Source organism: Corvus moneduloides, chromosome 18 (genome assembly GCF_009650955.1).
Source record: "Corvus moneduloides isolate bCorMon1 chromosome 18, bCorMon1.pri, whole genome shotgun sequence".
NCBI lineage: Eukaryota > Metazoa > Chordata > Aves > Passeriformes > Corvidae > Corvus > Corvus moneduloides.
In genome coordinates, this window is record NC_045493.1 from 14,401,203 (window position 1) to 14,416,169 (window position 14,967).

Here is a 14,967-nt window from a genome sequence, read left to right on the forward strand (position 1 = left end):
TTAAGAAGTGCAATAGTGAGGTACAATCAGTTTTTTTTTCATAGATTAGAGAGTACTTTGAAGTAGAGCTGCTGAAGATCAGAGGGAGTTTATTCCTCTGTAGCCAGTTTCTTATGTGGTGGGGGCTTTCGATTCTAATGACAGTTTTGCTGCAGAACTTCAGTGAAGTCTGAGAAGACGAGTATTTTGTGCAGTTATCATAAATGGCAGTGGAAAGCCTTGTGGAGACTGTATCATGGGTCATAAAACATGGGACAGATTCTTTAAGAGAAATAAGAAGGCAAATCAGGATAGATTCTTTAATCTATCTATTTTTCATTATTGTTATTTACTTACTCTTTCTCCATCTGAGTACACCACAATTTTGGACAGGTCAGAGCCTGTATGGCCTCACCTAGTGCAGTTCATTTTCTAGTGAGTGACATCTGTGTTTAGAGTTAAGATGGAGAAAAACAATTATTTGTCCCTTGCCAGAAAAGTTTAGTTGAGGGCAAGACATATATCTGGGATTTGTTTGTGTAAAAGATACACAACCGCAGTACCATGTCTTCTTTCAACCTGACCCTGAGATGCCCTTTCCATTTAGTGTGTTAAGAATCCAGATTTATCTAGAGAAATCTTACAAATCAGAAATGGCAGTTATTGTTTGATCTTCACTGTTATTACAGAAGATCTTTCTCTCTCTCCTTTTCTATTTTTTTTAGCCACTGTTTGTCATAGAAGTGAAATAATTTGTAATACAAGCCAAGTGTAGATTCTTCCACTTGCTCACTTCAGGAAAGCTATTGAGATGATGGACGTGACATCACACAGCACAACTGGCAAACAGTGTGGTACATGGCCTTGAGCTGGTGGATGAACTCTGCCAGCAAAGCTCCGAGTTAAGAGTGGCACGAGCAGATTGGGGATTGTTTCAGTGAGATCCTTCCTGAGGATGAGGGGCATGAGCCTGTCCCGTTCTCCCTTCCCAGTGTGGCGCACTGTGAGAGCGTGGGGTTCAGTGTTTGCTTTGCTGCTGTCGTGGAAAAGGGCTGAGGATGTCCCCAGAGCCAGAGGGGAAGGGTGACAGACAGTCCTTGCTCTCCACAAAGCTCCTGACCTGCAGCATCATCTGTTCCTATGACAAAGGCTTGGGGAAAACAGGATGAGGCAAGGAACTAGAAATTTGGGCCAGGGATGTGCTCAGGCAGATAAGAAAACCCGATCTATGTTATCCAGAGGTGTAAATTAAGAAGAAAATGTCCTTATCTGCAGCATAGCTACTTGGGGTGTGTGGATGCCCTGGGCTGGGCAGAAATGCTTTGTTATCACCGGCCAGGAGGGAACTGTGCTGCCTTGTGCCTGACACTCTGCGCTGGGCTTGTGAGAGAGGAGGAGGAAAATTGCATCAGGAACTTCTTGTACTTGGTTGAGTTTCAGCAGGAGGAGGTGGTGGGGTTTTTTACTTCATCCCCTAAAACAAGGAGAGCAAAACTTGATTGTCTTTTGTCTTGACAGCAGAACTGTGTTGCAATAATCCCAGACCTGTTAATTCACCAGTGATTTTCTCGTGTTGAAGACTCTTGTAATTAAAAACTTGCCATAAAGTAGGGTCCACATAATGTGGGCTTTAGGGATTTATGTATTAGAAAGGGTTGAACAAACACTGGAAATCCTCTCGTTTGCATACTTTGTCTGTAAAAAACTATTACTTCACTCCAATATAATTTGAATAATTTTGTCATCAAGCTCATGTAACAGAGTGGAAAATGGGATCTCAAAGCTTCTTGAGTAAAAGAGATTGAGTTAGTTGCTAAACCTGTTTATGGAAGATAGAAATTATGTCATTATAATGCTGAGGTGTGCTAAAATAAAATCTTGAATTATGGCATTGCTCTTTCAGTTTGAATGTATGTTTTAAAATAATTGCTATTGTGGAAAGAAAATGCCTGGGAGTTGGTCATTGTAATGCACATATTTCAGAGTTACTAATCGTAAAACGTGACATTTTTATTACGCAGTGAGAACAAACGATGAACAAAACCCAAAGAAGCCAAATATGTGCTGAAGAATAATGTCCCAATCCTGTAAAAATTAACCCATGTATTTGTGCTTATACACAATAAATGATCCTGGTTTGCTATTCACTTAAACGGGACACAGATTTCTCACTCAAAGTGGTACGAGGTTAATCCCAGTGTGTAAAATTAAGACTGAATACCAGGCTTTGCATGTTTGGAGCTTGTGTTAAAGATATGAAGGCTGAACAATTTTGCTGCCAGTTCTTGTGTGTTAATCTAGAATAAGCCTCTTGAAATTATTGCAGCAATGAGAATTTGAAATAGCTGAATAGTGGAATTTAGTCCTTTTTAAACATTCCTTCAGAGTTTATATTTTTTCCTTGCAGACGCCCAGACAATACAGCCAAGCACTAAATAAAAGTAACAGAGTTCATCTCTACTGTGCATTTCTGGATTATAGGTATGTTGCATAATTTCACATTCTTTAACTCGGTTTAATTAAATTACACTTACTTTGTGATGCTGTGTACCCACATTCTTCTTGCTTCCTTCTGTTCATGGAAATAGTTAAAGAAACGGAACCACTGGCTTACAAAACCCACAATCTGATTGTTTCTTCTTACCATAGATGGGAGACTTGTTATTCACAGACCCTGGCTTAGGTATGGAATTGGGAGCTGAAAACATTTTGTCATCAAAGTTGCAGACTGATACAAGTCGTGCTTATCTTGTTTTATGAGTGTGTCCCCCTGGGCAGATGCTTGGATGTTTCAAGGTGGCAAAGCTCCAGCACAGCCATTCTTTTCACTGGATCTCTGCCTGTGTCACAGCATCATGTGAGATCAGAATTACAGAGCTGTGAATTTTGGCTAATGCATGGAATGGATAAATATATTATCCCTGAATGCAAATTAGAATTAAAGAGAAATAAATATCACCAAAAATTTCACTCAGAAAGTAAGAGCTATGGAAAAACAGTAGCTTTTTCTTTTATTTTATTTTTTAGCTCTGAATACATTTAATTTTTTTTTTCTTTTGAAACATGTTGCTCTTACTGAATTAATTGAGAAAGAATACAAATAGTTAATTTTTAATTTTGTGGGGATTAACAGTTTTTGAGCCATAACAGTGTAAGCCTAATTGCTGTGGCAACAGCCTGGGATGCTGTGATCCCTCCTGTACATCATGCACTTGGAAAGGTCACGGTAGTTGATTTATTGAAGTTTTGTTTCAAGTGTGTTGAACTGTCCCAGCTGTTGGCAGTTACTCGTTGTTATGGTTACCCACAAATTACAATAAATTAGAAGCAGATTTTAGTGAAGCAAATTAATATGGTTGCAGCATTGTTCCTGTACTGCTCTCCACTGGGGCTTGGGCCCTGGAGGCTTTGCAAGGATACAAACTTAAATACAAAATCTGTCCTTCCAAATCATCTTCATTTGTGCCAGGATGGTTTTATTCCCTAGTGCATGGTTGTTAATTTGGTTTCTGACCTACAACAGACTCTCTCTGACAACTCAAGGGGGTCCTGAAGGGCAGAAGTACGAGGTAATACCTATCTTTAAAACAAGCACTGAGAAGACTACAGATCACTCAGCCTATCTGCAGGACTCAGAAAAACATCCAAAGCAATCAATAGTTACCGTCAGAGAGTGGGGTGGGTGACCTGTGGTGCCTGAATCCGTGGATCCCCTCAGACAAGAGCCTGAGGCTCCTGTGTCCCCACTCCACTCCAGGGCTGCGAGAGCACAGAGAATTCTGTCTTGCCCTGGCTCCAAGAACAGACAAACTCATGAGGATCCCTGCTCAAAAAACTGCACAAAAAAAGCAACTGCATGAGGATCCTGCACAGCCCTGAGCCCAGACCACACACCCTGCCCAGCCTTACCCACACCTGAGGGTGAAGTGACAAATCTGACAGCGATGGGCCACTGGAATATGTGCTCGATCAGCCTGAATTACTTTGACAGGATGAGTGTGACTGTGGGTAAGGGTAGACAGCACAGAACACACACTGATTTTGGGGGGTTTTGCAAGATTCTTGACTTGTCTAATACTACAGTTCTCAGAATACAGAAATTTGGGTCTGGGTGAAATGCCATAAATGAGATGCAAAATGTAAGGAAAGAGTGTAGTTATTGTTCATTGATTATAAAACTGGGAAGAAGTCTCTAGAGACATTCATGGAGGCGTCTGATCTGTGCCTTGTCCTAGTGAATATTTTCCTTGACTGTTTTCATGATGGAATTGAGAAGACACTAGCAATGTTTGTGGGGTCTCCAGCCTCAGATGGCTTCCAGACCTTTTTATCTCCTTTATGGTACAATGCATGTCAAATTAACCTACAGAAGATGCTTTTTGACAGAGATTATGTTCTGGTTTTTGTGCTTTGCAGCAATGGAACCGGCATTTGGTCTAATGAAGGTTGTGTGCTTGAGAGCGGGGACCTCAACTACTCTGTGTGTCTCTGCAACCACCTCACCAACTTTGCCATTCTGATGCAAGTGGTGCCTCTGAAGGTGAGATTAAGCAAAGGTGTAAATCCGTGTGTTAAAAATGAAGCATAAATACATCAGTTGCACCCTCACATCACCTAAGTGTCTGAAACTGGGCTCATTTATACCCAACTTGGATTTATTTCTTGCTTTCTGGGATGATATTTTAATACTTCTTGACTATATTTGTTTTTTAAAACTCTTGGGAACTGAAATTAAATATGTCTGTGTTAGGTTGGACTTTACCTTATTCTCACAGTTTTGGCATGGTTTGTTAAAGTTGTAGGCAGGAAAAGCACTAGAGGATATTGTACAGGTGACCTTGACTTTTGCAATTCATTTTCAAGAAGGAGGCAGCTGAGATGTGGCTGTTCAGGGTTTTGGTAACTCGCCTTGTGGGATATGAGCAGCTGAGTTTGAACTCCATGCGAAGCAAGCTCTGCTGCCAGCTGGCCCCTGACCTCATCTCTGCCAGCTTTCCAAGTGCCTCTCTGCTGCTGTTTCTTCCCCATGTTGCCAAGCAGGGGCTTGTGTAGAAGGAGCATGAGAAAGAGATTTGGAGTTGAGAGTGAACACCTTATGTAGAGTTTTCTCTCTGCTCAGTTCCTTTGTCCAAAGAGCTGGCAAGCAAACATCTTTTCAAGTGGAGCGTGACTCTTCCCCTGTTCACCCAGGACCTTTGCTTGTTGCTCATACCTGACACGGGGTTCAGATGAAACTCGATGACAATCGTGCTGCTCTCCACAGCAGCAATGTTCTCTTCATGGTACAGAGCAGTGTCTGCTCCTGGCAGGTGAAGGGCTGCTCCTGCTGAAGGACTCCCTCTCCAAATCTCAGCAGCAGGAGAGGTCAGCCCCATCCAGGAGCTTGTCATCAGGCAGACAGCACTGCCATGAGCATGAAAAATGTTTTTACCCCTTTATCCAGGTGGGCTGCTATCAGGGAGGATCCAATGGAGATGGGGGTGAAGCCCTGCTCCAAACAACCCTCAGTCAATAAAGAATGAATGTGTAATATAAATAATTACAAACCATACATTTAAAGAAACATATACAAATTGTCTGTCAAATTTACGCTCTCTGGCACATTCTCAGGTTCCTACAGACATTATCCTTGTAATATAAATTAACAGCTGAAGGAGAGCTTCAGTAGGATTCCCACTGGCACTTTTGTCACTGTGTGCTGCTAACAAGCGTGGTGTGATGCAGCTGGGAGGGCTTTGCTGGCTCTGTTGGCACGGAGGCATACATGACCATGTCTCTGGCTCTGGTTAATTGCTTTGAATGATGGGTTTGCTCTTCTTTCAGGCTGCTTCTTTTGCCAAGAAAGCACCTGTGGCAGGGTGGGCTGCAGGGGCTGGTGAGGGCAGCTGGTTCCTGCAGGTGCAGAGGGCAGCTTGCAGTGTCAGGGAACTCCAGCCTGGCTGTGCCTTCTCCAGGACAGGTTGCTATGAGGAGTTACTGGTTCAGGAACATTTGAGTACAGCTGCTCCCCTGGCAGCCCTGGGTAGAGGCTGTATTGCTGTGGAAGTCAGGGTCACACTTGAGAACAAGATGTTCTCTTATCCAGAGAGCTTAACTCATACCCCAGCCCTTTGTATCAGCCTGACCACTTGAAGGTGGTGGTTGGCTTCCTCAGGTCATCCGGTTTTTATCTATCCATTATTATCTTTATTACCTGTAAAGCACCTAATGACCCCAACGGTTTCCAAGTATAATTTTTCTAGGAACTCTTCGTGCTGATAATAAAATGCAGCTTTGCCCGAAGACCTCCCATCTTGTGAGACAGAAGTATCTTGGGAGAAATGTGCTACTATTAACCCTGTTTTAAAGAGCAGCATCCAGGGAATTATCCAGGATTAAACAGGGCAGCCACCAACTAAATGCCACTGAAAGATTGGTTGATTCTCCACTGGGGAATAGTTCTGAAAGGACTAGCTTTCAACAAAAGAGATTTAGGATTGGGATGATTAATTGGGTGCTGCAATAAGTTTCAGTGTTATGCAATATTAGTAATTAGAGATCAAAGGTATTTCATACAGAATTCTTTGGAATCAAGTTTTCCTTAAGAGGTCTGGAATGCATAACCAGGAAAGGCTGGATGTGAATGGACCTTCCAGTTCCTCACAGTCCTTTAACGGTTCTAGTTTTTATATTTTCTGTCTCCTTAAATTTTTAGTCTGATGCATTTACATCCACCACACTTTGTGCAGAATGCTTTACATAGCTCTGTTTTCCCCTTCATGATAAAAGGAAAATCTCATTCCAAATCTTTGTCCAAGACCTACCCTTTAAACTGATCATTTAGGATTATCTTGTGGTACTAATTTTTTTAACTAGTGAAAAGAATTGTTATCTTTATTGTGTAATTGGCGTGAAGATAAGAGTCAGGCAAAGATGGACTTCCTGGCCTTTGAGCTGTACAAGCAGGCTGTGCTCAGTTACAAATTCCTAAAACATTTGCTAAGCAAAGCCTGCTGAATCAACATGACAACTGGAAACTTCTCTCAGGTGTCCTTGGAGCCCTCTTAAGTAAATGTTAAAATGCTGTGGATTTTAAGCACATATTTGTGTTTGTTCACCATGTTCAGAAATACATGAGCCAAGGTTCAACGGGCAGTTGCAACCAAACCAACTCTCACCCCTTTAAATCACCCCTTGGAACACCAGGTCGTCAATGCTCTAACAAATTGTTGCAATGATGTTATATCCGATCTTGAACTTTCATGTATTTTAATCTTCTTTTCATAGATGAAGTGCACAGATAATATGAGACAAGTCAAAGAGGTTGGGAGTGTGCAATTGCCCACATTTGAACAGTTCTGTGTACAGAGCTATAATACATCTGTGGCCACTGAAATGGATCAAATTTTTTTGTATGATCACTGTTTTTGACAGAATGCTTATTTTTCTCTAGATTCTGGAAAAAAAATTAGATTCTTACGCAAAGGGCTCTGCTTTTCATAAAAAATGGAAACAAGTTATTGGAAATGAACTGCTTGAAAACGGTAGAATTTTTCATCAAACACTGTATTTTGGTACCAAAAAAAGGGAATTAATTTTTCATGGGAATTCTCTGGGTGTTTTATACCTCTCCTGTGGAAAGTATAATTTCCCTTTCTCCCCATAGTACTGATAAATGCAGCTCTCAGGGGAGCACCAAGAGGCAGAGGCCCTCTCCAAGGGCACCTTAACAGCCTTTCATGCAGCAGTCAGAGAAACAGTAAAACCATAAAACCAGTGTGCATAGTTCTGCCACCCCTTGCAGAAAGGCAGGCAGATGCACAGAAAACAATTAAAAGTATGAAAAAAAAAGGGGGATGCTGACAGTGATAAAGAGTTTCAATACAGAGCAGTACATATGCAGCAGCTTCAGGCCTGGGAGAACATCCCCAGGGAGAACCCTTGTGTGGAAATCCGTGAACTCCTGAGACCAGCTTAGGGTGATGAGTGTTCTGACTCTCTAAGCTCCTCTTCACATCGATTTTCTTTCTGCTAAAAAAAAAAAAAAAAAAAAAAAAAAAAAGGAAAAAAAAGGAAAAAAAAGGCATAAGCTTTCCATTAATGTGACTTTGCAGTTATTTAGAGTTTTCTGTTCCCAGACAGAGACCATGGAATCCTCACAGAGTTCAGGCAAAGCCGAGGTGTCCCTAAGCAACAAACACTGAAAATAAATGACTTTCCTCAGAAGTACCCACCCTGCCACCTGGATGGGTGTGGTGGGCATTTCTAATGACCAGAGATCTTAGCTTGGATGATAACTCTTTGTCAGGGATGGTGACTTTTTTCCGGAGCTATGCTAAATTCCAACAAGAATCTTCTTGCTTAACTCCTTCTCTTTGTTCCTTCACATGGTTAAGTCTGGCTTTTTCCACCTACAGCAACCATCCAGACCCTGGCAGCTCCTGTGAACCTGCCCCAGTGCCTCCCTTCCTGCTGGCACTGCTCCAGCTCCCTTTCCCACCTTCACAACATCCAGCAGATCTCTCTCTCCATGCACACATTTTGTGCATTTCTTGTGTACATAAATGCCCTGCTATATTCTCAATATTCTTTATCACTGCAGAACTGTTACCCATTTATGCACCTGCCTTGGGGAGGCATTACAGTGTCTCACGTGGATTTCATTTTGTTTCAGTGAGACATTCACAGGAACAAACCTGTAGGATCTCTTGCATCTGTTGGTGCTTTCTCTTGAATACTTGAAATACTGAGATGAGGGATGCTGATGAAATGTTAGACATTTATGGCACACACTGTCAGGTGGGTCTAATTTCTAGGGAGCATAGAAATGCAAGAAAGTTCTTGGGAACAAGCTGTGAGTTCTTCATTTTTCTTCTTGATCTTTACTCAAAACAGGTTAGATTAATTCAGTCACTGTTCTACTGTATGCCAGCTGGAAGAAATCTCCTAAGGCTGAAATCTGCTGAGATGAAAAATCATTTTTATTCCAATATTCAGAGAAAGAAATTGAAAGAGACTAGTCACAAAGAAAAATTTTAAATTCTGGATTATTAACTTAAATGTGACAAAATGAAGCTTCGCTCTGATATCTGTGAGCTCTACACCAGGATGGGAAGAACTTTGAATGCTGTGAATTAGTTAAAACTGAGCTTGGATTACAAAGCTAGTTGAACACCACTCCAGATTTTACATTCGTTTCAGCAGGAGATTTAAGGCACTGAAGCCACGGTGATCGTGAAAGAAGGACACCAGCAATGCTGCTGATGAGCTCAGTTTAGTGCCTTCAGAGGTGCAGGGGATCAGCAATTGCAGCAAGTTTACTTCAGGAATGAAATAAACATCTTGGAAAACCTTACAGCCATGTGGTGCTCAGATGTCAGCCTGGCACTGACCTGTTACCCTGCTGATGAATTGGCCCACATGGGATGCAGAAATTATTTGTGTTTTATCACTCTGCTGTTACGTCTGTATCACGCCTGGCCCAGATTCTTGCTTGCTGAGATTCGTTTTTCTTGTTGGTTTTCACTTGAGACACTATAACATTTATTTTGAATTTTGGAGATTAGTGGTCATTAGCTGGTTTAAACAAATAAATAAGTTGATTGAAGGTAAAATGGCACTGAAGAGGAGCAGAATGTCCCTGAAGGAACATGTTCAACTGTTGATTGCCTTGGAGGAGTTGCATGGGTGTAATCAAGGTCAGCAGGCAATCAGAACTTGGAGACTCAGCTGGGAACTATTTTGACAACTCTGATCAAGTCAGTGAGACTGAGAATTGTTCAGTCTCATCTTCCCAGCAAAGCCTGGCAGTGGGACACTCTGAGTAGTTGTGCAGATATTAAACGATTGCTCTGATGAAGCTTCTTCTTCTGATGGGGAGCCTGAGGCAGGGTAAAGAGGCTCCCCACAGCAAATCCTTGCTGAAGCTGCACTCTTGGGAATTCCTGTCTTTCTCTTTCCCTGATCCACAGACCAGTGTTCCAGGTTTTCCTTCATCCAGTGCAGCCAGAACAAGTCTGTATTGCCCTGCAGCCGTGCAGATAGGGAGACACTGGGGCACCAATATAGCTGGGGTAGGAAAAAGGAAGAATCCATTTATTTTAATGTGTTTATGTTTGCTTCTTCTGGAGAAAGCTCAGGTAGCAGAGACCCAGAGCGATGTGCTGCCTGTGGGGCTTGTAGCACTGTGGTACAGCAGTTTCCTGCTGGGTGGGAACCTGGGTGGGAACAGCAGAGGATGGGAGATGAGATCCCCTCCATTGGCACAGAGCCTGGGGAGAACTCAGCCGGCTTCTCTGGCTGCTGGGGAGGTCCCGTTCTGGGGCAGCAGGGACAGGTGACCCTGTCAGGAGAGGCATGAGCAGCACCCCTGTGACACACGTGGACACAGGGATGGCTCAGCTTCCTAGACAGCAGGAACCCAACCCAGCGTGGAGTAAGCTGCGGTTCAAAAGCACTTCAAAGAAAATTCAGATGCTATTATTTCATTTTGGGCAGCTTTACTTCCCCCCATCAGTCAGTGGGGCCCCCTACTCCTGCCAAGAAACATGCCAGCCATCTGGCAGATTTTATTTTTATAGTGATCCAACAACTACAAAGCGTGCCAGGCTATTTGTACCATCTGCCACGTAAATGTCATTTCAGCAAAAGGATGGTGGACACCTGGGGACCCACGGCTCAAAGATCCTTTTAAAGAGGAATCATTTTCTCCCACAGAAAAATAGAGGTTGAAGTTTGGGTCCTCCTCCCCCAAGAGACCAATGAAGGACACAACTGAAATATTTATGACTCCCATTCTCTTAAATTGTTCTTTTTTCCTGTTTTTCCTCTTGCTGTCTTTTCCAACTGTGAGAGTACAAAAATTACTCGTGTAAAGTTCACATGTGGATGGACATTTCCAGCTAAGCAACAGTGTTATACAATCTGTGGCAGAAATTGTTTGGGGTTTTGAACACATTTTCTGCATTTCTTAAGCTAGAAATGACTTTGGTTTTTATCCCATTTGTAGCTCCTGTTCACAAATCAGAAGAGGCCATCAATCAACATAGTTCAAGCCACTCACCAATGAGCTTGAAAGCAGACAAGTGTTTATACAGGGAAAAATATTTAGAACCATCTGATCTTGATGATGGAGCTGTAGGAACATCCCATAGCATTTTTAGGGAGCCCAGCATTTTGAAAAGGTTTGGGTATTTTTCTGTGAGCTTCTAGTTACAAAAAGCAAGTCTTTCCAAATTTCTTCTTTAGGGCAATATATGTGCTTTTATTTTATTTTTCACCATTATAGCTGAGTTTGACAGCAAGTTTTGATAATGTATGGCTGACTGAGAAAAAAATGCATCAGTTCGTGTTTATAAAGGCTGTTTTGAAAAAGCCCTAGTATTACAAAATGCTTTAAAAATATGGGGGACAGGTGTGTAATTTATCAGTTTGGAGCATTGTTTCCTAAATCTAATATTGCAGTTATTAATCAAACACTGCACTTCGGGTACAATAAAATAGCAGTCTGAAATCATAAGCTTTTTTCTTAAAATTTTCAGCCAGCTACATACTCTAATAGGACAATGAAATGGAAATAATGTGGCACTCTCCGATTTCTGCTGTTTTGTAATTTTAATATAATTACTTTTCTCAGCATGCTTTTCGTTGCTGGGAACATAAAAAGAATGATGCCTTAGTCCAGTAATTTTTCTTTTGTGCTGCATATTTAAAAATTGGGTAGGCATTGCGTTTTTTTGGGTCCTTGTTTATTGCCATTGATGGTCTCTTTAACTGAGAAGATCTCTACAGACAGTTCAGACAGCCCTCAGCCCTCAGATGAACAAAGATAAATCAGCCTGTGTTTATTCTAGCATTGCTCTGTAAACTTTCTCTGCTCGTTCTCACTCTCTCCACTTCCCCCTCCATTTTATTGCAGGGGTTACTGTCCCTGTGGAGGAGCACATCTCCCTGATGTGTTCGCAGTGGGATTGTGCCTCGTATTTCTTTTGTCCTTACTACACCCGTGCTCATCTTTCCTGAAAATTGAGCACTAGTCTCAACTTTTAACTCAGAGCCATTGTTCATTCTTTTGCTATTCCACTTCTATGCCAGTACAGCTCTGTTGGTTTTGATGAGAGGAAATAGGAGACTTTCTGGTTGTCCTTAATCCCACAGAATTACATGGAAAAAGTTGGACTAGTGCTGCAGGATACTAAAACCCTCAAATTCCTTGGAGAATTGTTTGGCAGTTACTGGATTTCGCTCAGCGGAGGAGAACAAAAAATGACTTTTTATTTTGGAAAAGCAGAAATATTTAAGAGTGCTATAATTGTCAAAAGAACGCTTTTGTTTGAGGAACATGATAGAGCAGTCTGTTTTAATCAGAATACTTAACAAAATAACAGAGACTTCCTTTCCATGGTGGAAATGAAAGCACTGAACCACTTGGCAGCCAGTTCTTCTTGCTGACTAAAGGATTTCCCCATGCAGTACAAAAATGTTATAAATAGGGCACCTTTATCCATCATTTTTCTCTTTAAATGTAGCCATTCTGTACTTTGAGCCTGGGCTGTCTCCTGCAGTGGCCTTTCTGTGCTCTTTCTCCCCAAAGGGTAGTGTAGGAGAGGCTTGGGAGTACCCTGGGCTGTGGCACAAGCCTCACTTAGTCCCAGCCCTGAATCCAAGTGGGCCTTTTGGAATCAAAGCCCAAGCCTGGGAAAATGGATCTGGACACACTAATTTTTATTGAATTTTGCTGGGAGCTGGGTATTTAATTATTCTCAACTGCTCTGAAAAATCTCAGAGTCTGGCAAGCGACCTGCATTTCTCTGTTTCTCAGAGCCTGCTGGACCCCTGGTGGGTTTGATCATTTCTGGAGTGCTCTCCGATGGACTTAATTTTGGCTGTTAATTGGAGAACAGGATGAGCCTGCTCAGGCTGGAACAGAAGGTAGAGAACAGATGTACCAGTCTGAGGTGTACGGGCAAAAGCAGCTCCTTGAGTTTCACAGGGGATAATCTGCTGTAAATACAGCATTTAACATTTCCCGAGACACTGCAAGTCTTACACTTGAAATGAAGGCAGAAAAAACCCACTGCTCTGTGTTGCACTAACTGATTTAAGAAGAACTTGAAAATATTGGCTTTTCTGGTTCCCAAACTTTATTATAATCTGATCCCACTTCACAACTTGAGTCCTTCCTCCCTGCCATGCTTCCTTCAAGCTTCATTTGAACTAAGAACTTGCTGTGTGAGATTTGTAATGAGCAGAATCCCTACTGTTTGATGACATGTTGCCCAGAACTACTTTGAAAAATTATTTGGGCATTTAAAAGTACTAATTAATGTCTTGGCAGACATATTTGGAAAATTCTGTATTTTTCGTGTCATGGTGAAAAGTTTTAAATAAGCAACACCAGGCTGGGCTGGCTGGAGGAAAATGTGCCTTTAATCCTGAAAAGCGCCCCCTGCAGCACTTTATTGCAGATTGCTAGGAGCTGTGAAGTTAATAGAGAATGGGAATTCAAACCAGTTCTGCTGGAAATGGCTGATAAAGATGATTGCATTGTGAAGCGTGACTCTAAGAGACCCTTTTTTCTTTAAATTCACAGTATCTGATACATTGTGGCTTGAGAAAAGGAGTTGGTGCATCAAATTAGACTTTTCTGTGAGTGGTGATTGTACAGTGCCACTAAGCATGGCCCCACCAAAATCATTCCTTATGGTCTCAGGGAGTAGATTGAGCCTCCTGAACTCATCACAGAGGTTAATTAAAAAAAAAAGAGGAATGTTATGTACCTAACAAAGTGCTTGGCAAGCTGAAGGAAAACAGAGATTTGTATTGTTATTATTATTTAATATATAAATAAAGGCCTCTCTGGACTGAAATTGAATTTCAGCAGCCTTTCTGGACACTAGCTTCATCAGTCAAGGCCAGCGTTTTAACGTCTCTGGGACACTCAGGCTGCCAAAGTTAATTATTCATCCTTTTCTTAATTGGATTCAGATTACGTTTTAAAGGTGCAGCTTCGATAGATTTGGCTGAGCCTTAATTGCTCACCCCTCCCTCTCCCCAAGAAGTGTCTCAAAGAGGATGTTCAGCCTTTGCAGAGGGCAATTTGAGGTGGATTTCAGTGCTGGGCAGCCCTGGGCAGATCTGTCAGATCAATAAACAGGGGGAAAACCATCTGTCACTGCAAGGAACTCCATGGTGGGAAGGTTTCTCTGAGATGGAGAGCTGACCAAAGGGGACACTGAAATCTATCTCACTCTTATGTTTGGACTTAGGGCAAAATGCAATTGTCGTGGCATTTCCAGCAGTGAACAAATAACTTTGGTTTCATGAATTGTATCCTCTATATAAGCACATGAATAATATCATATTCCAGGTTCTACCAGTGAGTAAGACTGAAATACAAGTGAGAGGTCTGATATCACCCTCAGACTGCAGGACTCATTTTTTAAGGCTGTAAAATCTTTTTTGGTTCAAGATGTTGCCTTTTTCTGGCAGATGAATTGTTTTTCAGAAAGGAGATTTCAAAAGTATTTTAGACAGAGAAATTACTGCTTTTGGTGTCTAAATGGTGAAGTTGTAATTTGGTTTAGGGACAAACCCTTTCAGGATCAGCTATGACAAACCTCGGTTTAAGTATTTGCTCTCAGCCCTGTGTCTCTTGTGTGACCTCTAAAGGCAGAAATAAAGGGATGTTTCATGGTATGTGAAGAAGAAAATTCTAGGTTAGAACTTTCCCAAAAAGTCCCTTCCTTTGGAGAAAGCCAAAAGTGCACTCTTTGCCCAGCAGAAAAGGTGCAGTCAACAGCCTGAGAGGAGAATAATTTCAAAAAGGGGCAGGAGGGCAAATGTCCCACGGGAGAGGGGAGCACTGAACAGAGAGCCCTGTGTGGCCCAGGCAGGTGCTCTGAGCTGCCCAGTGGCTGCTGTGCTCCTGCATGTGGTCACTCATTAACTTCCCAATAATAAGGAGGTTTTCTCTTCTACATACAAACAGTTTTTCTTGTAGAGCCTATT

General features: G+C 42.0%; 1 protein-coding gene and 1 long non-coding RNA gene across 5 annotated transcripts in view; one reads left to right on the plus strand and one right to left on the minus strand.

Annotated features, from left to right (window-relative positions):
• Positions 1-14,967, plus strand: part of ADGRD1 (adhesion G protein-coupled receptor D1) — a 139,559-nt gene that overhangs the window by 72,764 nt on the left and 51,828 nt on the right. For all 4 annotated transcript variants that reach the window (XM_032127881.1, XM_032127882.1, XM_032127879.1 and 1 more), the window contains 2 exons: positions 2,387-2,460; positions 4,396-4,519. In XM_032127881.1, coding sequence (XP_031983772.1) covers positions 2,387-2,460; positions 4,396-4,519 — 198 coding nt within the window. The remainder of the gene's footprint in view (positions 1-2,386; positions 2,461-4,395; positions 4,520-14,967) is intronic.
• The window catches only part of LOC116452942, a 209,486-nt gene continuing 201,660 nt past the window's right edge, over positions 7,142-14,967 (minus strand). The window contains exon 4 of the long non-coding RNA XR_004243634.1: positions 7,142-7,986. This is a non-coding gene — a long non-coding RNA (uncharacterized LOC116452942). The remainder of the gene's footprint in view (positions 7,987-14,967) is intronic.